Genomic DNA, 21571 nt, shown 5'->3' with positions numbered 1-21571 from the left:
AGTTCATCTCTAATAATACTTTTAGCCTTAAAAATTAATTTTGTCAAATACTAATATAGTCATACTTTTTTTGCAAGGCCGGTAATCATGTTCAGGATATATCTTCTCCATTTCTTCTACTTCAGCTCTATATCCTTGTATTTAAAAATTCGACATAACGGTTATTAAAGATCTTCCTTTTGTATTTCTTGTACTATTGGTACATTGACAATGAATTATGTGTCAGCTTTTGTGGGTCTAAAATACATTTTTGTCTTCCTTTTTAAAGGATATTTTTGATAAGAACATAATTCTAGGTCTACACCTCTCCTTCCCCAGCACTGTTCAACACAGAGAATGGAAGCTATTAATCTTAACTGTTGTTCTTTTGAGTGTATCTTTTTTCTCTTGTTGCTTTTAAGATTTTCTCTTTATTCTTTGTTTCAGCAGTTTGACTGTGCCTAGCATTTGGTGTGCCTTTGGTTTTCTTTGCATTTTCCTCTTGTATTTCCCTGAATTTCTTGAATCTCCGGGTTGATTTCTTTCCTCATGTTTATCAACTTTTCATTAATTACCTGTTCACATACTGCATTTGCTCCATTCTTTTTTCTGTCTTGGATTTCATTTACATGAATATGAGACCACTTAACTGTGTCCTACTTGTTTCATACTCTGTTTTATTCATCTCATTTTTTTCTGTGTTTGGGTTTGGATATTTTCCTTTTCCCTATCTGCAAATCCATGAATCCTATTTTCCTCTAGTCTAGTCTGCTCTTAAAATCACCTGACAATTTCTTGATTTCAGTTATTTATTTTTTAGAAAAGTTACTTGGCTTTTTAAAAATTAGATTCTTCTGAAAATTGCATTTCATCCTATTTTTCCATCTTTGCATCTATTTAAAATCCTTGCCTCCTAAATTCAATGACAGTTATTTTGAGTCTGCCTGATTATTTTCCTTCTTGTATATCTCTTAATATATTTAGTATTTGCCTACCAGTTATTTTCTTTCAGAGCATTTTGCTCTTTGCTGTGTTAGACAAGTAGAATGAGGTGTTGACAATTTCCATCCTTTCATGAATTAAGGAGACTCCTCCTCTGACTGGGATTCTGTCTTCTAGACATTGGGAGACTGGGAAATTGACTCTGTTGGTACAGCCTCCCTATCCTCCAGCATCCCATTACTAAACTTTATATCACTAGGGAAACTGCCTATGTATTTGAGGCTTTTCTAGATTTCTGGTCTCACTCCAGCTAAAGCTCCACTAGTTTCTGGTTTTCTTTAGTAGAGTTCCTCTGTTTAAACTAGGCTCAATTTGACCTCACGTGTATCCAAACTTTCCAAATACCCCCATGGAGGAAAATGCCAGTGGTCGGAGCTCACCATGGAAGTGCTCTTTCATCTCTGGAGTTTTGGTTTATCTAGTTCTTAATTACTTCCACAGTGTTCTGAGGCTAGTCAAGTTTTTGAAGAAAGAAAAATGGCTTGCTTCTCTCTAGTATCATCTTACTTTAAGGAAGCGGAAGTCCAGAGTTTATCTTTGCAAAAGGAAAGACATAATTTTAAGAATGCTTATTTGTTCCACTGTATATTTTTTCCTGCTTTGTCGAAGATTATTTGACCATAGGTCCATATCTGGGCTCTCTGCTCTGTTCCATTGGTCTATGTGTCTGTTTTTGTGCCAGTACCATGCTGTCTTGGTGATCACAGCTTTGTAGTAAAGCTTTGAAATCAGGCAATGTGATGCCCCCAGTTTTTTTCTTTTTTTCTTTTTCAACATTTCCTTAGCAATTTGGGGTCTCTTCTGGTTCCATACAAATTTTAGGATTGTTTGTTTCAGCTCTTAAATACCAGTGGAATTTTGATTGGGATGGTATTGAAAGTATAGATTGCTCTAGGCAGTATAGACCTCTTAACAATGTTTATTCTTCCAGTTCATCAGCATGGACTGTTCTTCCATCTTTTTGTGTCTTCTTCAGTTTCTTTCATGAGTATTCTGTAGTTCCTTGAGTAGGATGAATACCTACTTTTGTATCAACATATAGGGACTGAAGGAGATTATCAACATGTACGGGACTGGAGGAGATTATACTGAGTGAAATGAGTCAGGCAGAGAGTCAATTATCATACGGTTTCACTTACTTGTGGAGCATAAGGAATAACACGGAGGACATTGGGAGATGGGGAGGAGAAGTGAGTTGGGGGAAATTGGAGAAGACAAACTATGAGAGACTGTGGACTCTGAGGAAAAAACTGAGGGTTTTGGAGGGGGGACCTTGGGTGAGCCTGGTGGTGGGTATTAAGGAGGGCACATATTGCATGGAGGATTGGCTGTGGTGCATAAACAATGAATTTTGAAATACACACACACACAAAAATTAAACTAAATTTTAAAAAAAGAATGCTTATTTGTATGAGCATAGTGATATTTTGAACAGTTTTTATCTGTGTTGCATACTAGTAGTTACTTTTTTTCTTTCTCATTGAGCCTGTTTATCAAAGTACACTCTAGACCAGAGGTCGACTAACTGTGACACAAAGACCAAATTGGCTCAGAGCCTGTTTTGTATTGCCTGTGAGCTAAGAATGGTTTTGATGTTTTTAAAGGTTTTAAAACAAAAAGTGTTTTGTGGCATATAAAAACTATAAAATTCAAACTTCAGTGTTCCTAAATAGTTTGTCTATGTCTGCTCTCTTGCTGTAATGGTTGAGTAGTTGCAACAGAGATCCTATAGCCTACAAAGTGGAAGGTATTTATAGTCTGCCCTTTATAGAAAAAAAATTTCTCTATTCTTGCCTTAGACCATAGACTTAGGAATTTTTCATTTCTCATTACTAAGGGAAATTAAACAAAAGATTGAAATCTTCTTATTCTAGAAGTTCTTTGTATTTGGACTTATTAAAACTCCAGTATTTTAGAGTTAAAAGGAATCTCAGAAATAATCTCCTTCATCTTGTTATTTTACAAATGAAGAAACAGATTCAGGATGAGAGACATTTTAAAATTAAATTTTGACTAACTTTTGTTTTTTTTTTTTAGAAAACAGACTCAGCAATAAGCTGATAGAGAAACTAATGATCTATATCATGGAATAACGTGCAAATATTCATTTGTTCTTACATTGCAGGAAAAAAATTGTTTTTCCTTAAACCGCGGTAACTATTAAAATTTCTTCCTTGGAATTTTTAAAGTAAATATTTTTAAAATAAATATTTAAAGAATGTTAATAGCCTTTGCCTTTTATTAGCACGCATAATTCTTTCAAATCTCATAGGTATGAGGTTCTTTTTGTGAAATGACTAAAAATCCTATGAGATCAATTCCAGACATTTTTTCATTTTAAGTTCCTATTTGATTTAGGATTTGAAGTCCTAAATCATCATAAATTCCAGGGTGAATTATTACTGTGTAAGACTGGTTTCTAGAGTTTTTCTTTTATCTGTCCATGCTTTGATATCATGAAAACCTTATTTAAACTTAGTTTTCAACTAAGCTTTTCCATTAGTTATATGAGGGGATGTTAGCTTACTGACAAATTGTATTTTTACTTTCTAATATTGACTATAGATTTTCTCCATAATAACTTTTAATTTATTACTGGCTTTCTTTTGACAGCCATCTACTTCTTACAAAACAAGCCAAATTAACAACAAGAACAACAATAACAACAAAACACAGTGAAATCAGTTTGTGGGGATTTGGGAGAAGCTGATTCTTTATAGTCAGGAATTGGTGGGCTTAGGTTCATTAAAATTGTTATAACTAATTAAATGCATAGGAAGAAGTATTTTAGGAATATGTATTAAAGCCATTTGAACTTCAAAGATGTTCATTAAACAAAAACAAATATTGATGTATATTTGTGAAAACTTTTAGTCTGTGATGAGTAGGCTTTAGGAAAGTCATTTTTGGGGGGTTTATATATTCTACTTCTCTAAAGATTAGTTTTGAGTGAACCTTGATGTTTTTCTAAGTTGTACAAAAGGGACTAATCTTTTAGCAGTTACATGTTCCTGTTGCTCAAATAACTGATTTCATTTAATATAAAAGAGAAGTTGTTTTTCTAAACCTTCATGAGAAATATCTGTTAATTTTCATTAACTTTCTGTTCATTTTTTATAATTCTTGAACAACCATGATATGTCAGGCAGTCATGCAGGTCTTGAAAGTGGAGTTGAAATAGACATTTTTCATGCTCTAGCAATGCTCATAGTTGGATAGACTATATAAGCTGGTGTATCTGTTCATGTGTCCCACAGGACACTATTGATCAGTCTTTTTCTTTACTTTTGTAGCATGCTCTCTGGGGGAAATCTTATCCCTGTACCTGGTTTTCCATTACCTCCATTGCACCAAAATCTGCATAAAATCATTTCGTGGATAGCTCCTAAATGGATATGTATGGCTTACATATCCTTTAAATGTATCTGTGTATCCACGAATCTAAACTTGGTCCTCTGAATAATGCTTAAAGCTCTGAACTTCATTCTTTTCTCTCTTTCCTGTCTCCTTCCTCCAACTTTTTCTTTCTCTCAAAATAGTATTGAATACTTTGTTCTAAGTACTTTTTAGACTAAGAAGCTAGAGCACAGCGCAAGAAATACATGGCGTCTGTACTCTTGGCACTTACAGCTTGGTGAAGGAGTAATGCATTGCACACATAATTATAGTTGTAGATAACACAGTGAAACAAGTGTAAGTGATGTGAGAGTGAATATTAGGGAAATTATCCCAATCTGGGACATTACAGAGTAAGTGATGCTTATATTGGGGCCTCAGAGATGAATGGTGGTTAGCAAAAGATGTGGGAGAGAATACCCGGAAGAGGGAGAGCCTTTATGAAAGCCCCTAAGTAGCTTAGCAGATCCACATAGCTAGAAGGATGTCTTTGTGGCTGGAGTATTTGTGGCTGGAGTATGATGAACAAGTTGGAGAGGGATGCAAAATGAGGCAGAGAGGCTGGCAGAGAGCAGATCTTGGTAGAAGATCTTTAAAGCCATGCTTTTGGACTCTAAGCCAAGAGAATTGAGTAGATACTAGTAGGGTTTTGAGTGGGATAGTTACCTCCTAGATTTGTGTTTCTATTTTTTTTTTTAGAGTTTTTATTTATTTATTTGAGAGAGCACACATGCTACTGAGGACATGTGAGCTGGGGGAGGGGCAGGGAGAATCCCAGGCAGACCTGAGGCTCAGCTCATAACCCCACGTGGGGCTGTATCTCACAACTGCAAGATCATGACCTGAGCCAAAATCAAGAGTCAGATGCTCAACCAACTGAGCCACCCAGGCACCCCTTCAGATTTGTGTTTTTAAAAGTTGATTTGGGGGGCGCCTGGGTGGCTCAGTGGGTTAAGCCGCTGCCTTCAGCTCAGGTCATGATCTCAGGGTCCTGGGATCAAGCCCCACATCTGGCTCTCTGCTCAGCAGGGAGCCTGCTTTCCTTCCTCTCTCTCTGCCTGCCTCTCTGCCTGTTTGTGATCTCTCTCTGTCAAATAAATAAATAAAGTCTTTAAAAAAAAATAAAGAATTTAATTTAAAAAAAAAAGTTGATTTGGGTTCCTGGGTGAAGAATGAATTAAAGTAGGGCAAACATGGTTGTACAGAAATGAATTAAAAAGCTTTTGCAGTAGACCAACCAAGAAGTGGTGGTAACAGGTTATTAGAATTGCAGCCATAGAGATGTAGAGATGTAGAGAGCCGTAGAGATGTAGACAGATTCAAGAACTATTTATAACACATAATTGACAAGAATTTGTGATTATTTTGGTTTAGGGAGTAAAGCTGAAGGAACTGTCAAAGATAAATTTTCATATGCTTTTTCATGTCTGTTTTGCTGACATTTTAGTATCTTGAACTCAAACATCTTTAAAAATGAACTGGGGGCACCTGGGTAGGTCATTTGGTTAAGCAGCTGACTCTTAGTTTCCGCTCAGGTCATGATCTCAGGGTTGTGAGTTGGAGCCCTGCATTGGGCTTCGTGCTGGGCATGGAACCTGCTTAAGATGCTCTGTCTCCCTTTGTCCTTTACCCTTCTAAAAAAATTAAAAATAGGGGCACCTGGGTGGCTCCATCAGTTAAGCATCTGCCTTTCGCTCAGGTCATGATCTCACGGTCCTGGGATCGCCCCACATTAGGCTTCCTGCTTAGTGGGGAGTCTGCTTCTCCCTCTCTATCTGCCTTTCCCCCAGCTCATGTTCTCTCTCTCTCTCTCTCTCTCTCTCTCTCTCACACACACACACACACACACACACACACTCAAATGAATATATAAAATCTTGAAAAAAAAAATAGAACCAATGTTTTCCTTTTGGAAACTAAATTCTTCCCCTTGACTTCCCTGTTTTTGTGAATGACTTCCCTACCTCCAGGTGGCCTAGGCATGCAACTTTTGTTTTGGTCACAACTTCCACTAAATTAGTTACCAAGTGTTAAGGACTCTAGCATCTAGTGTCTCTTCCTTCCCCTCCTCCTCTTCCTCTTTTCTTCCCCTCCCCTTCCTCTTCCTCCTCCTCTTCAGTAGCATCCTTTTGTTGATCATTAAATTGTTTTTCATTCAAGTCTTTGAGCTCCTTGAGGGCAAAAACTGTCTTTTTAATGTTGTATTTTTTAGTACCTAACAGTGTGTACCTCAGTGTTAGAGACATACTTAAATAAAATAAAATTGTTTTCCCTGATTCTTCTTTCTTCCACTATAATTCTTATTTTTTGCCACATTTTTTCTGTCTCTTTCTCGAAGTCATTCGGGGGCATCCTTCTGCTTAAAGAATAATTTGGTCTTAGGCCTGTGACCTTGTGAAAAAACTGGCCACAGGATATAAGAAGAGTATGAGTTGAGGTCTTTTCTATAGCAATTTAGTAAAAATTGCTTCCTGTCCCTTTCTCTACTGTAGCCCTTGCAATTACAAAGAGTAGATTTTTCTGGGAAAGGAATAGACCTAATATTTATTGGCCTCCCCACTATTGAATAACATTTTAAAAACTTTATTTGATGCCATTTGCCTTTTTTAATTTTATAAAAATATTTGCAAAATTTAATTTTTTGATCATTTAATGTATATTTCTTAGCATTCCAGTGCTGTGTTATTATCTCAATAGCTATATTGTGTGTTAGTATCTTATGGGTGCATGGAGAGTATATTGTGTCATAGAACGTTTGCAGAAGAAACATTCAGATATCTAGTTTGGAAGTACATTTTTCATAGCTTTGTATATCCTAATAATGAACTTTCATAATTCTTTTTTCCATATCCTAATAATGAACTTTCATAATTCTTTTTTCCACTTTTAGGAATAAGAAAATTTTAAATAAGAAGAAGTTGAAAAGAAAACAGAAGAGCAAATCAAAAGTGAAGACAAGAAACAAGGTAAAACTGCTGACAATTTATAGGGAGTAGGACTTTTTCATACAGTAATTGGAATAAAAATGCCAAGATTAAAAAGGTATAACTAGCAAACCATTTCATGTCTATTTTTTTAATTTTAATTTTTAAAAAGCCCCTTGTTACATAGTTATGCTATTTAGTTTCATTTTGGGGGCATTTCATGGCAGTGGCCTGGAAGTTAATATCTGGGTGATGAAAATTATTTACTGTTTATTCATGTTATCTTTGATCAGTTTTTTGGGGGAACATATCCATTTCTCTTCTCTTTTTTTCCTCATTCCTAACTACGTGTTCTAGAAACTGAGTAAAATTGGCTTGGACATTGGGACTTGGATTTGGCCTATGCATATGTCATGAGTTAGGGAGAATCTTGATATATCTATATTGTTCTGAGCTTTTTTTGGTGGTGGGTGGCTGTGCAAAAGAAAATGCAATATGGAATATTTTAATTAGATGAGACTGTAGAGGGCAAGGATCTTTCTTTTTCCATCTAAAGCGGAAGTAAGACTCTATTAAATCTTAGACATTTTCTCTTTCTACCAAAGAGTCCTTTTTTTTTTTTTTTAATTTTATTTATTTATTTGACAGAGAGAGATCACAAGTAGGCAGAGACACAGGCAGAGAGAGAGAGAGAGGAGGAAGCAGGCTCCCTGCTGAGCAGAGAGCCCGATGTGGGACTCGATCCCAGGACCCCGAGATCATGACCTGAGCCGAAGGCAGCGGCTTAACCCACTGAGCCACCCAGGCTCCCAAGAGTCCTTTTTTTTTTGAACAGTACTAAGAAGCATAGACAGGAGAAAGAGGGAAGTCATAACTATGATTTCTGAACAGCTCTACTTTTAGTTAAAGAAACAATAGCTTAGCTTAGCCTGTATATCATATTTAAGTTCTAAAGACAATTGTTTCCTGCCCTTTTTAGTTCGTGTTCTTTCCATTTTGTAACTGAGAGAAATGTACTTTAAAGTAGTAAGCCAAAAAATAAAATAAAAGTATAGGGGATGAAGTTTACTTCATGGCTCTATCTTAAGACACAGCTGGATCCATCAGTAGTGTCAGCAAATGTGTGTCTTCATCTTTTGCTTCTGCTTTCTTCTGTGTGTGGGCTTATTACCTCTGGCTGAGGATGAAGGCTGCTGGGGGCTCCAGCTTCATCAGTTCTAGCAGAAAGTCTTGAGTATGATTTTTGATTGAACTTCCTCATTCACTTTGGCCTTGGAGATAGGGTACTTTGATTGGTTAGGCTGAGTTATGTTTCATCTTTCTTCTTTTGTCCTCAGGTTTATCTGCTTTTTAGGAGTGCCTTGTGATAAGAGTGATAAAAAAAAGTTACTCCTTTATTCCTAAAACATTAATGCATACTGACCTTGTGAAGGCCTTATGCTGGGTATTTGGGAGAGAAAGATGAGTAAGAAATGTTTTCTGCTTATGATGGGCATATAAAATAGTAAGAGTGTCGTTAGTCGTCCTCCTCTCTTATTTTTCATTCACCTTTTTTCTGGAGTATTTTTCATTCACCTTTTTTAAAAAGGTTATTTTAAAAATTCCAGTGAGCTTCCCCCCCAATGTATTTTAAGAATGAACATTTCTTTTCAGCAAATGAAATAAGATACAATTTAACTGTATCACTTTATTTCCTTGTTTATTACTGACATTGGCTCTTCTATTTCCCCTCGTCCATTAGCCATCTCCTTCATTCAGTTTCTTTCTTATTCCGCTTAGATAGCACAGTCTTAAAAAAAAAAAAGTACTTAATCTCTGTTAGTTTCCTGTGGCTGCTGTAACAAATTGCATAAACTGATGGCTTAAAACAATACAAATAATTCTACAGTCTTAGAATTCTGAAGGTCAAAATGGATCTGGGCTAAAATCAAGGTGTTAGTAAATCTGCGTTCCTTCTGGAGACTCTAGGGGAGAATTCATTTCCTTGCTTTCCAGCTTCTAGAGGCTGCCATGCATGCCTTGGGTTGTGCTCCTTTACACCTTCACCAGCAATGATTGGTTGACTCCTCTCATGTTGCGTTACCCTGACATGTTTTCACTGTTACCGTTCCTTCTTTGACTGCCCCACCACCCTCTCTCATTCATAAGGACCCTTGTGATTACATTGAGCACACCCAGATAATCCAGAATAAACTCTTCACCTCAAAATCTGCAATTTATTCACATCTGCAGGGTACCTTTTGTCATGTAAGGTGACACATTCCCAGGTTGCAGGGACTAGGGGAGGGTATCTTTGGAGGTCAGTATTCTGCTTACCACATCTTCCTTTCTCCCGTTTGTTGCATCATCTGACAAAATTTAATCCTGTATGAATCCAGCTGTTTTCTCTTTCCCTGCAGGTGAGTATTGTGTGCAGCTAAAGGGAGTTAAGATACCAGTACACATTCATGATTACCAGTCCCAAATGGACCTTGCATAGCTAGACTGTCTTCTTATTTTTTCTGATAAAATAGTTCTATGACTATTTCAAATCTTTTCACTCTCTTCTAAGTTGATAAGTCCTATCCTCTAACAAATGACTTTACTTTCTTATAGAAGAAGTCAAATCCATTACACAGGAAACTTCTTCAGCATCCTGTTACCAAACATGCCTGGGTCTTAGGTTAGGGTATTTAAAGCAGAATTTTGAAAGATATTATCAAGGTTTAGAAAATTTCCATCATTCCCTAGCATTTCCTCATCCTTTGCTGCATTCTGTCTCTTCCTACAGCTATGGCTCTAGGCAACCACAGATGTACTTTCTGTCATTGTAAATCAGTTTTTATTTTCTAGAATTTCATATAAATGTGATCATGCAGTGTGTACTCTTTTGTATCTGGCTTCTTTTCCCTCAGCATAATGATTTTGAGTTGTATCCATGTAGTTGTATATATTAACAGTTCATTCTGGTTTGTGGGGTTTTGTTTTCTGTTTTTTGTTGTTTTGCTTTTGAGTATCCAGTTAGTGGATATATCTCAATTTGTTAATCCATTTACCTGTTGATATTTCCAGTTTTTGGCTATCACAAATGAAGCTGCTATGAATATTTGTGTATTAGTCTTCGTGGATAGATGTTTTTGGTTTTTGGAAGGATAAATGCCTAAAAGTGGAATGAGTAGGTGTTGTTTCCTTCCATGATTTGCCAAAAAATTGATAAGTCTCAAAAGCAACTTACACTGATGGCTTAGATTTATTATAGCCAAAGGTACAGAATAGGCAGCAGGAAAGAGAAATCAATAGTATTAGTGGTGTCTAGGGAGTTAAGGCATAGGCTTTCTAGTTCCTCCTTGTCTGAGCACACAGGATACACATTGTCTCTGACAGTGAACTATAAGGATATGTATGGAATGTTTCTGTTCAGGAAAGCCCACCTGAGTGTTAGAATATGAGACTTTTATGGGGGGGGTTTGGTCACATGTAGGCATGTCCTGCTTTGCAGTCAGCCATGGTACGCGAAACTCAGGTGCTCATCATCAATCTTGATGTTTGTACAAAGCAGTGGAACAAGCCAATAGGCCTGGTCCGTTGCTCTGGGTGCATTTTACAAAACCATCAGTAACTAACATAAAGAAAAGTCTAAAGACCACATTCCTAAGGATTGGCCCACAGTCAGCCCTGATTCCCTTGGGGAAATAACAAGGAATAAGCATTCATACCTGCATTGTTAACCCTTTTCTCATGGATGGCATGGTAGATGAATATTTAACTTGTCAAAAAACCATTCATACTATTTTTCAGAGTAATTGTTGCATTTTACTGTTACACCAGTAGTGTATGAGAGATCCAGTTGCCTTATATCTTTGCAAATGGTGGTATTGTTAGCGTTTAAAATTTTAGTCATTCTAAATACATACGGGTATTTATTTCACTGTGGTTTTAGCTTGCTTTTTTCTAATAACTTACGATGTGAACATCTTTTCATGTGCCTTTGACTATTCATATCTTGTTATTGTGAAATATCTTTCCTGTCTTGCTCCCCTTTTTATAATTGTCATCTTATTAAATTGTCAAGAGTTCTTTATGTACTCTAGATAGAAGTCCTTTGTCAGATATCTGTGTTACAAATAATTCTTCCTGTTCTGTGGGGTGGTTTTTTGTGTTTTTATATAGTGCTTTAGAAGAACAAAAAGAGCCTCACAAATGTAATTGATTATTTTCTTATATATATGATTCATATAATTTGTGTTCTAAGAAATCTCTGTCTCCCCCAAGGTCACATAGATTTTTTTTCTATATTTTCTTCTAGGAATTTTATAGTTTAAGCTGCTGTATTTAGGCCCATGATAGGTTTATAGTTAATTTTTCTGTGTGGTATAAAATAAGGGTTCATGTTCTTTGTTTTCATATCGGTATTCAGTTAATTGGCATCATTTTTACAAAGACTTCTCTTTTTCTATTGAATTGTCTTAACACCTTTATAAAAAATAAGTTGACCATACTCTTTTGAATCTATTTCTGGAATTAATTTTTGTTTAATTGATCTATGTATCTTTCTTCACACCAATACCACACTGTTTTCTTTACAGTAGTTTTGAATTCAGGTCATATGTCTTCCAACTTTGGTCTTTTTTAAAAAAATGGCTTTAGGGCGCCTGGGTGGTTCAATTGGTTAAGTGACTCCCGTCTGCTCAGGTCATAATCCCGGAGTACTAGGATTTAGTCTGACATAGGGCTCACTGCTCAACAGGGAGTCTGCTTCTCCCTCTGACCCTCCCCCTTCTCTCGCGCACGCTCTCTCTCTCTGTCTCATTCTCTCTCTCTCAAATAAATAAATAAAATCATAAAAGAAATTTTAAAAAAACATTGCTTTAGTTACTTTAGGTCCTTTATGTTTCTTTATAAATTTTAGAATCAGCCTCTCAATTCTGTTTTCAAAAGTATCTAGAATTTTTATTGGGACTTCATTGAACTTGTAGATTTGAGGAAGAGTTGTCATTGTAATAATATTAAATCTTCTAATCAATGAACATGGTTTGTCTCTATTCTCTTTAGGTTTTCCTTAATTTCTTTCAGCAGTGTTATTTCGGTTTTCAGTGTACAGAGCTTGCACATAATTTTATTAAATATTAATTTTGTGGTTTTGATGTTATTATAAATGCTATTAATTTTTTGAAATTTTTTGAGATGATCATAGTAATGCAGTTGTAAGAAATAATACAGAGATTCTGTATACCATTCACTTGTTTTTCCCAATTGCTAAAGTATTGCATCACTGTGGTAAATATCACAGCCAGGAAATCCATATTGATCCAACCTACTGAACTCATTCAGATTTCACCAGTTTTACACGTACTCATTTGTGTTTGTATGTGGTCATGTATTTAGTTCTATGCAATTTTACCACATATGTGGATCTGTGAACAATTACCGCAGTCAGTGTGTACAAGAGTTGCTACGTTATATAGCCATAGAGATTCCCCCACACTCACCCTCTTCTTTGACTCTGGCAATCACCAATCTATTCCCCATTTCCTTATTTTTTTTTTCATTTCAAGAAGGTTATATAAATGTAATCATGGGGACTGGCCTTTGCCACACAGCTTAATTCTCTTGAAATTTATCTCAGTTTTTGCATATATCATTAGTTTCTACCTTTTTATTGCTGGGTAAGCATTCCATGTAGTCAGCTGTATCGTGGTTTGTTTAACCGTTCACCCATTAAAGTACATCTGAATTGTTTCTTGCTTATTTTGAATAAAACTTCTATGAATATTCATGTGCTGGTTTTTGAATGAACATGTGTTTTTATTTCTTCAGTAAAAATGTCCAACAGCACAGTTGCTGGGTTGTACTGTAAGGTGCATATTTAATTTTGTAAGAAACTGCTATACTTTTTTCCAGAGTGGCTGGACCATTTTATATTACCATTAACAATGTATAAGAGATCCAGTTTCTCCACATCTTCACCAACATTTGGTGTTGTCCTTATTTTTTATTCTAGCCAGTCTGATAGGTTTGTATTATGTCTCATTTTGTTTTAATTTGCATTTTCCTAATGGCTCACTATAATGAACTTATTATTTGCCTTCTGTATATCTTCTTCAGTGACCTGTCTATTCATGTCTTTTGCCCATTTTCTAAATTGAATTGCTATTTGTTTTTTACTGTTGAGTTTTGAAAATTCTTTATATATTGTGCATGCTAGTCTTTTGTGAAGTATGCAAATAGTTTCTCCCAGTTCGTAACTTAAATGCTATTATTTTTTAAATTATATTTTCCAGTTGTTCATTCTTAGTATATAAATACATTAACTTTTTTTTAATATGATCTGGTATCCCATGACATTGCTAAATCCACACATTATTTCCAGTGACGTTTTTGCAGACACTTTAAGATTCTCTACATGTCTTCTACAAACAAATTTGTCTAGTAGGTACTTCTTTCTCACTATATCTTGTATTCCTTTTTCTTGGCTTATGACACTAGTTTATCTAGTACAATGTGGAATCACATTGTTGAGAATAGGTGTCTTTGCCTTGTTTGCATCTTAGGTTGCAGGTGTTCAGTCTTTTACTATGTGTAGCTATGGGTATTTCATAGATGCCTTTTACTCAGTTTTGGAAATTGTCTTTTATTCCTAGTTTACTTGTACTTTTTATCATGAATAGGTGTTTCATTTGTGTCAAATGCTTTTTCCATGTTAATTTAGAGTATCATATGTTTTTTCTATTGTTTTTGTTGGTATGGGGAATTACGCTGATTCCTTTTCCAGTATTGTTACCAGCCAGTTTTTTGGTAGATCGTGATGTATTATCTCTTTCATATGTTCTTGGATTTGGATTGCTAATAATTGCTTGTTTTTAATATCTCTGGAAGGCATACTTACATGTTATTTGTCAATTAATTCTGGTATATATTTTTTCTAACAAGAATTAGTCCACTTTTTCCTCAGTTATTTATGGAAGAAGGGTAGAATTTTGAGACCAGTGTGTTCGGTACTTGAGGTGTACTTCCTGAATACTCTAATTTTTGTAACTTGCATTAATAGACTATCTTAAACCAGTTCTGTATAGTTCTAATATAAATGTAGATCTCAAAAGTGTGATTTGGTCTGATGAATAAAATGCTGGGCCAAAACAGAAATGGACTCTTGAGTTTTAACAATGAAATTACCAAGCACGTGATTTTTAGTATTTATTAAGACTGATAGCTGGGAGAGAGCTTCAGGAAAGCATATGTCCATAATCTGCAGAAATCTAATTTCCTAACAGTACCATAAAAAGTTGACCAAAATTAAAAATTCTGTTTTGTTTTATTTTGTTTTGATTTCTGTTTAAGCCCCTAAATCTACTTTTTAAAGAAATCAAAATGTAATTTAACATTTGTAGTAGGTCACTGAGACTCCGTAATACATTTCATGTCCCCTAGAAAAGCAATCAATTAATATCCTGTGATACTACAACAGTTAAGCTTTGTTGGCTCTATTCCTGTCATGGGCTCAAAGGGCACTCCTGTTAGATTCTCTGCCACTCTCCATCCCTTGGCAGTTTGGTTATTGTTGTTACTTAGAAAGTAATGAAGTGTAGAAGAAAGGGTACTTATGTAAATTGTTAGATTATCTTTGCTGTGTCACATGTCTGACTTCTGCAAGTCATCTAGCATGTCTAATCTTTAATTTTTTATTTAAAATGAGAATTGGTGATTATGGAAACAAATATGAAATTGATATATTCTGTCTTATATTTCAGTCTGAAAACTTGGAGAATACAGTAATCATACCAGATATCAAACTACATAGCAATCCTTCTGCTTTCAATATTTATTGCAACGTACGCCATTGTGTTCTGGAATGGCAGAAAAAGGAAACATCGTTGGCAGCTGCATCCAAGAACTCTGTGCAGAGTGGAGAGTCAGATAGTGATGAAGAGGAGGAATCCAAAGAGCCCCCTATCAAGCTTCCAAAGGTAAGTCACTTAAGTTCCACTTGGATGGATAACCTACAAGCATTCCAGCTATAGTACAAATATTTGCATTGCTAAAATACCTTTTTATAAAATTGTGCACTAAAAATTAACAGGGCTTATGGGGAAAAACAGGTTTGGGGCAGACCAGGAAAACTGCAGTTTTATAGCTGGAGTGCTAACAAAGTCAGTAATTGGTAACTCAGTGGTAAGTACTTAGACAGCTCAGGAAGAAAGATCAGGGGCTTTTAAAAATGTACAAAAGCAGTAAAGTGGAATGGTGGATTGTAAACCTTGAGCCATTGCAGATAGAAGTGGAGCTCTGAGCCTGTCGACTGCTGTTAAAGTAGGCATAAGCAGAACAGCAAACTACCACAAGCCAAGGGCCATAGAAAGCTGGGGGTGCTCCCTTCTGGAGAGGGAATCTGGGGTACAGGTATGCATTTTTATTTTTCTTGAACTAGAACTAGAAGGGCTCCTGGCTGTGCAACTGCTGAGCTGAGAGCTCTTGCCTTTTCTGCCTAAGGATATAATTGTACTCTTGTTAGTTTGGCTCCCTTTGCCTAGGAAGAAAATTTCATATGAAGCAATAAGACTTTTACATTGTTCTGATATCATTCCTTATTTACCAGAGACTTGCAAGCTAATTGGTGTTATAAAAACATGTATGGTAGTAGAATAGGCTATTCTTAAGGTACTCCATTCTATTTAAGTATTAATATATTTTAAGACTGTAATGTTATTTTATATATAATATTTTGTCTATATTGTGGGTATAGTTGTATTTCTAACAAAAGACATATAGACATTTTTAAAAAAGGTACCTTTATCATAAATGATTTATGCATATTGCTTTTGTCTAAATATAGGCATTTTAAAATGATTTCTTTTATCATAAATGATTCAGGTCTGTTGCCTTTTTACTAAACTGACAGATACCTTAAAGCCATGCCTTGAAAACTTTTTTTTTTTTAAGATTTTATTTATTTATTTGACAGAGAAACAGATCACAAGTAGACAAAGAGGCAGGCGGGGGCCGGGGGGGACAGGCTCCTTGCTGAGCAGATAGCTCAAAGCAGGACTCAATCCCAGGACCCTGGGATCATGACCTGAGCGGAAGGCAGAGGCTTTAACCCACTGACCCACCCAGGCGCCTGAAAAGTTTTTTATACACACCCAGAGGAGCTATCTTGTAGATATTTTGGTATTTGAAAATAGCAGCCAAGATAGAAAGTATGTTCCTCATCTGATTTTTTTTTTTTCTCACATCTCATGGTGGCTATTTCTAAGTGCACCACTGTCCTTAATCATTACTGTCAGGTTCTTCTCATTTTATGCTCAGCAGATGACTTGCTTCCTGTTTCATAGAGTAAGAGAGGTTTTGTGAACTTCCTCTGACTTTTAGTCAGTCACCTTCAAATATCCTTCTCTTGGGACTCTTCCTCCTTTAGTCCCTTTCTCTCCAGTGTCCTTAAGTGTACCTTCTTCACTACCTCCTTCTTCTACTTAAAACAAACAAGCTCATCTTTTCCATGTGAGTTCCTCTAGGTAGAGAGTTTTCCATCAGGTATTGACATGACAGGAAATAGAGTACAGTGACTAAGAACATGGGCCGTGGAGTTAAACTGTCAGGCTCAAACACTCACCATTAAAAATACTAGCTCTGTGGTGCTGGCAAAGTTACTTGACTTATCTGTGCCTCAGTTTTGTCAACTGTGAAATGGAGGTAACATCTACCTCGCAGGATTGTAGTGAGGATTCAGTGAGTTAATAAATGTCATAGTTATAAATAAGTAATTAGAAGTATCAGCTTAGGTGCAAACAAGGTGCAAACAGGAAGCTGTGTAGGTGCAAATGAATTTGAGTTTCTTTTCAAGGAACTCTTCAGTCTATTAATAAATACTTTACGTCCAAGGAAATCAAACTTCTGGACAGTCTGTGAGATCATGTGACAAGCGAGAGGAGAAGAAGTGCTGAGATGTCTTTATGCAGAGGCGTTCAGCATGCTCTGGGGTTTCGGCGTGGGTGGGGACTGAAACTCCCAGGTGGTGAGTTTGGCAGTCATTTGTGTGACACGAAGGACTGACACAGAAGAAGAAATGAGGCCTCAGGGCTTGAGGTGATGGGAGTTTGAGGGCAGGTGCGAAATGTTGGCATTTTTCTTTTCCTTTTGACCATTTCTGCTCCAGGTGCTACTCTTTCCCATCAGTTCCTTTTCTTTGTAGTTGCTCCTCTCTTGCTCCTCCTGCATGTGTGGCCCTCGCTTTCCTTTTTTTCACTGAGGTTTTTTTCTTCTCCTACTCCTTTTCTCTGGCATAATTAAGATAGTTTTTATTTGTTGTTGAAGTATCACTTTGATGCAGTTTTATTTCAAAAGCTAAGTTGAATTTATTATATGGCCCTTGCTTGTCAGTTCCTTTGCCTTGTTTTATTGGGTCAACAGCCATTGATATTTTAAAAAGAACAGTCTTACCCCCGCCTAAGTACTTCATATTAAGTTTTTTGCCTAAAACAAATTTTAGGGTTTCCTGGGTGGCTCAATTGGTTAAGCATCTGCCTTCAGCTCTGGTCATGATTCTGGGACTCTGGAATTGAGTCCCACATTGTGCTCTCTGCTTGGTGGGGAGCCTACTTCACTCTGCCTCTGCCTCTCCCCTCCACTCATGCTCTCTCTCTTTCTCAAATAAATAAATAAAATCTTAGAAAAAAGAAAAAAAAACAAAACACAGTTTTTACCCAGCTCACACCATCTTTCATTGTCTGATTTCCAGATCCTCCAAAGTGTTCCAAGCTTTATAACTACATTATTTTTAACAGTCATTTTTAGATTCATACTTTGCTTTCACTCTCATTTGATGCTAGTCATTCCACATATTTTGTTAAAGGATAGAGACGTAGATAGACTTATTTGTTTACTTCTTAAGTTTATTTACTTCTAAATTATTTTTTGAGTTATAGCAAGCTTTATATTAGGCTCTGAAAATGAAATGATGAGACACAGCCCCCACCCTCAAGAAAGTTATGTCTGGTAAGGATAGCCGGCATGTCTAGTGACTTAAGGGTTACTCGGGGCGTGATAGGTGTAGCACAACAGGGTGGGGTAAAACTGCAGCACTGACTGCGGATGCACGTGCAGGCAGAGAAAACAGCATCATCATAAAAGTGCAACATGGGGGCTTAAGTGGGTAGAAGAAGAATCAATGAAACAAGATGGAATTAGGAGGAAGACAAACCATAAGTGACTCTTAATCTCACAAAACAAACTGAGGGTTGCTGGGGGGAGGGAGGTTGGGAGAAGGGGGTGGGATTATGGACATTGGGGAGGGTATGTGCTTTGGTGAGTGCTGTGAAGTGTGTAAACCTGGTGATTCACAGACCTGTACCCCTGGGGATTAAAAATATATGTTTATAAAAAATAAAAAATTAAAAAAAAAAAGTGTAAGTGGTCTCTTCTTGGCCAGAGTGGAGTTGGGTGAGTCAGAGAGCAGCAGCTAGATTGTAGGGCCTTCTGTGTCCTGTAGCCACTTTCAGATTTCATCTCATGATTTGGAAATATTGAAGATTTAAGCAAGAGAATTTAATCAGACTTGTGTTTTAGTAAACTTATGTAGGTGCTAGTAAGAAAGATCACTAGAGGGTGGAGAGATTAGAGCAGAGGGACTAGTTAAGCAGCTACTGCAGTTGTCCACAAAGAGTGACTGATTGGAATGAGGTAGTGGTTGTGTTCAGCCTATAGGAAGTATGTGACAAGAATTAGTAGTTGGTTGATTATGAAGGCTGACAGAGAAGGTGTAATCTAAACATATTTCTGAAGTTTCTTGGGCAGTGCCATTTACTGCAAAAGGGAGAACTTGAAGAGAAACACTGCTTTGCTGGAATGATGATGACGTTTAGTTCTGGCTGGATTAACTGAGGTGTCCCATGTACACTAGATAGGGCTGAAGTTCCAAAGAAAAGCCCCAGCTAAATATAGAGATTTGGGAGCTATTACGGTGTGGTGGAAGAAGGTGAGATGAAATTCTGCTAGAGATAGGATGGGAGTGAGATCAAGAATATTACTTAAAAATTGTTAGCTTTGAAAAGTTGTAAAAACACTTCTTTTGGGCATGAAGAGAAGGGAAGAAAATGGTAGTAGTCATTGATAAATCTGTATGTCAGAGGATAGGAACTTAGACATTTCACTCCCAGATCTTCTGAGAGGCAGAATTCTTCTTCCTCCTCTTTTACCCTCCTCCTCCTCTGCTGCCGCGTTTCCCCCACCGTTTCTTTCGCTGCCTTCTAGATTTTTTTTCTTTATTATTTATAAATGTCATCACTACCAAATATTTGCTTTATATAAAAAATTCTGAAAGTCAATATACTTTCCTCTGTGGTAATATATAAGTCTACTTTTGGTTTCCTCTTCAGCTTTTTCAAATGTATTCTGGAAGTATTGGAATGGATTCTAGGACTTTAAAAGCAATTTTTTTTTATTAATTTTTTATTTTTTATAAACATATATTTTTATCCCCAGGGGTACAGGTCTGTGAATCACCAGGTTTACACACTTCACAGCACTCACCAAAGCACATACCCTCCCCAATGTCCATAATCCCACCCCCTTCTCCCAAACCCCCTCCCCCCAGCAACCCTCAGTTTGTTTTGTGAGATTAAGAGTCACTTATGGTTTGTCTCCCTCCCAATCCCATCTTGTTTCATTTATTCTTCTCCTACCCACTTAAGCCCCCATGTTGCATCACCACTTCCTCATATCAGGGAGATGATATGATAGTTGTCTTTCTCTGCTTGACTTATTTCGCTAAGCATGATACGCTCTAGTTCCATCCATGTTGTCGCAAATGGCAAGATTTCATTTCTTTTGATGGCTGCATAGTATTCCATTGTGTATATATACCACATCTTCTTGATCTATTCATCTGTTGATGGACATCTAGGTTCTTTCCATAGTTTGGCTATTGTGGACATTGCTGCTATAAACATTTGGGTCCGCTTAGTAAAAGCAATTTTAAACTTATAGTTGACATAGAATGTTATACTGGTTTCAGGTATAGACCATATAGACAATTCTGCACAATTCAAAATGCTCACCATGTTAAGTGTGGTCATCATCTGTCACCACACAACATTATTACAATATTATTGACTATATTCTCTATGCTGTACTTTTCATCTCCAGGGCTTACTTATTTTTTAACTGGAAGTTTGTACCTCCTAACCCCCTTCATCTATTTTGCCTACCTCCACCCTCTCCCTCTAGGACTTTTTTTTAAAAAACATATTTATATTGATTTTTTTTTCTTTTTCTTTTTTTTAAGATTTATTTATTTATTTGACAGAGATCACAAGTAGGCAGAGAGGCAGGCAGAGAGAGAAGGGGAAGCAGGCTCCCTGCTGAGCAGAGAACCTGACGTGGGGCTCAATCCCAGGACCCTGAAATCATGAACTGAGTCAAAGGCAGAGGCTTTAATCCACTGAGCCACTCAGGTGCCCTCCTCTAGGACTATTTAATACAACAAGTTATAATTTCTAACGGCAAGGAATTTATTATTACATCTAAATGTAACTCAAGTTTTATGTTCATACTTGTTAGTGAACTAATAAAATCAACTTTTAGAAATACTATGATTTTGAGGAGAGCAAAAATAAAACCTTTTTGAAAGACTCATTGTATCATTTTTCTTTGGCCAAGCATATTTTTATCTTATTTTTCTCAGCAGTGACATTGGACTGACTGTATCAGAGAGTTATTTGGGTTTGTGTTCCTTCAAGTATAGTAGAGAGCCTTCAGGATTTACTTATTTGAAAGCAGCTGTAAAGAAAAAATTCAGTAAATTTACAAAACACTATTTTCTGAAGAGAAGTGGAAGAATATGTGTTGGGTAGTTATGGTTTATCATTGAAAGTATAGAAACTTAGGAGCACTTGGTCGGCTCAGTCATTTAAGTGTCTGCCTTCAGCTCAGTTCATGATCCCAGGGTCCTGGGATTGAGTCTTGTGTTGGGCTTCTTGCTCAGAGGGGGTCCGCTTCTCTCTCTCCCTCTCCCACTGTGTGTGCTTTCTTTCTAGCTTTTACTCTTTCTCAAATGAATAAATTAAAAAAAAAAAAAAAGATTCAGTGTTAAAGTACAATTTCAAAAGCTCATACATACAGTAAAATACTCTCAGCCAAACCTCAAGGGGAAACACTTTACAACATCTTTTGTTTCTCAACTCAATAATTCAAAGCTAGATATGTTGGAAAACTTGAGGTTGATTTTTACTTTGTTATATATTGAAAACATACAATTATTCTGGAAACGAAGTAGTTTTTTCCCTTATTAAAAAAATTTT

General features: G+C 36.4%; 1 protein-coding gene across 1 annotated transcript in view; it reads left to right on the top strand.

Moving 5' to 3' along the window:
• The window catches only part of MYCBP2 (MYC binding protein 2), a 267804-nt gene that overhangs the window by 22106 nt on the left and 224127 nt on the right, over positions 1-21571 (top strand). The window contains exons 2-3 of the mRNA XM_082701514.1: positions 7268-7343; positions 15029-15244. Of these exons, the coding sequence (XP_082557640.1) occupies positions 7268-7343; positions 15029-15244 (292 nt within the window). The remainder of the gene's footprint in view (positions 1-7267; positions 7344-15028; positions 15245-21571) is intronic.

This window comes from Mustela nivalis (genome assembly GCF_964662115.1).
Source record: "Mustela nivalis genome assembly, chromosome: 15".
NCBI classification, from domain to species: Eukaryota; Metazoa; Chordata; class Mammalia; order Carnivora; family Mustelidae; genus Mustela; species Mustela nivalis.
Note: the sequence above shows the minus strand (reverse complement) of the source record. Positions and strands in the feature narration are given on the sequence as shown.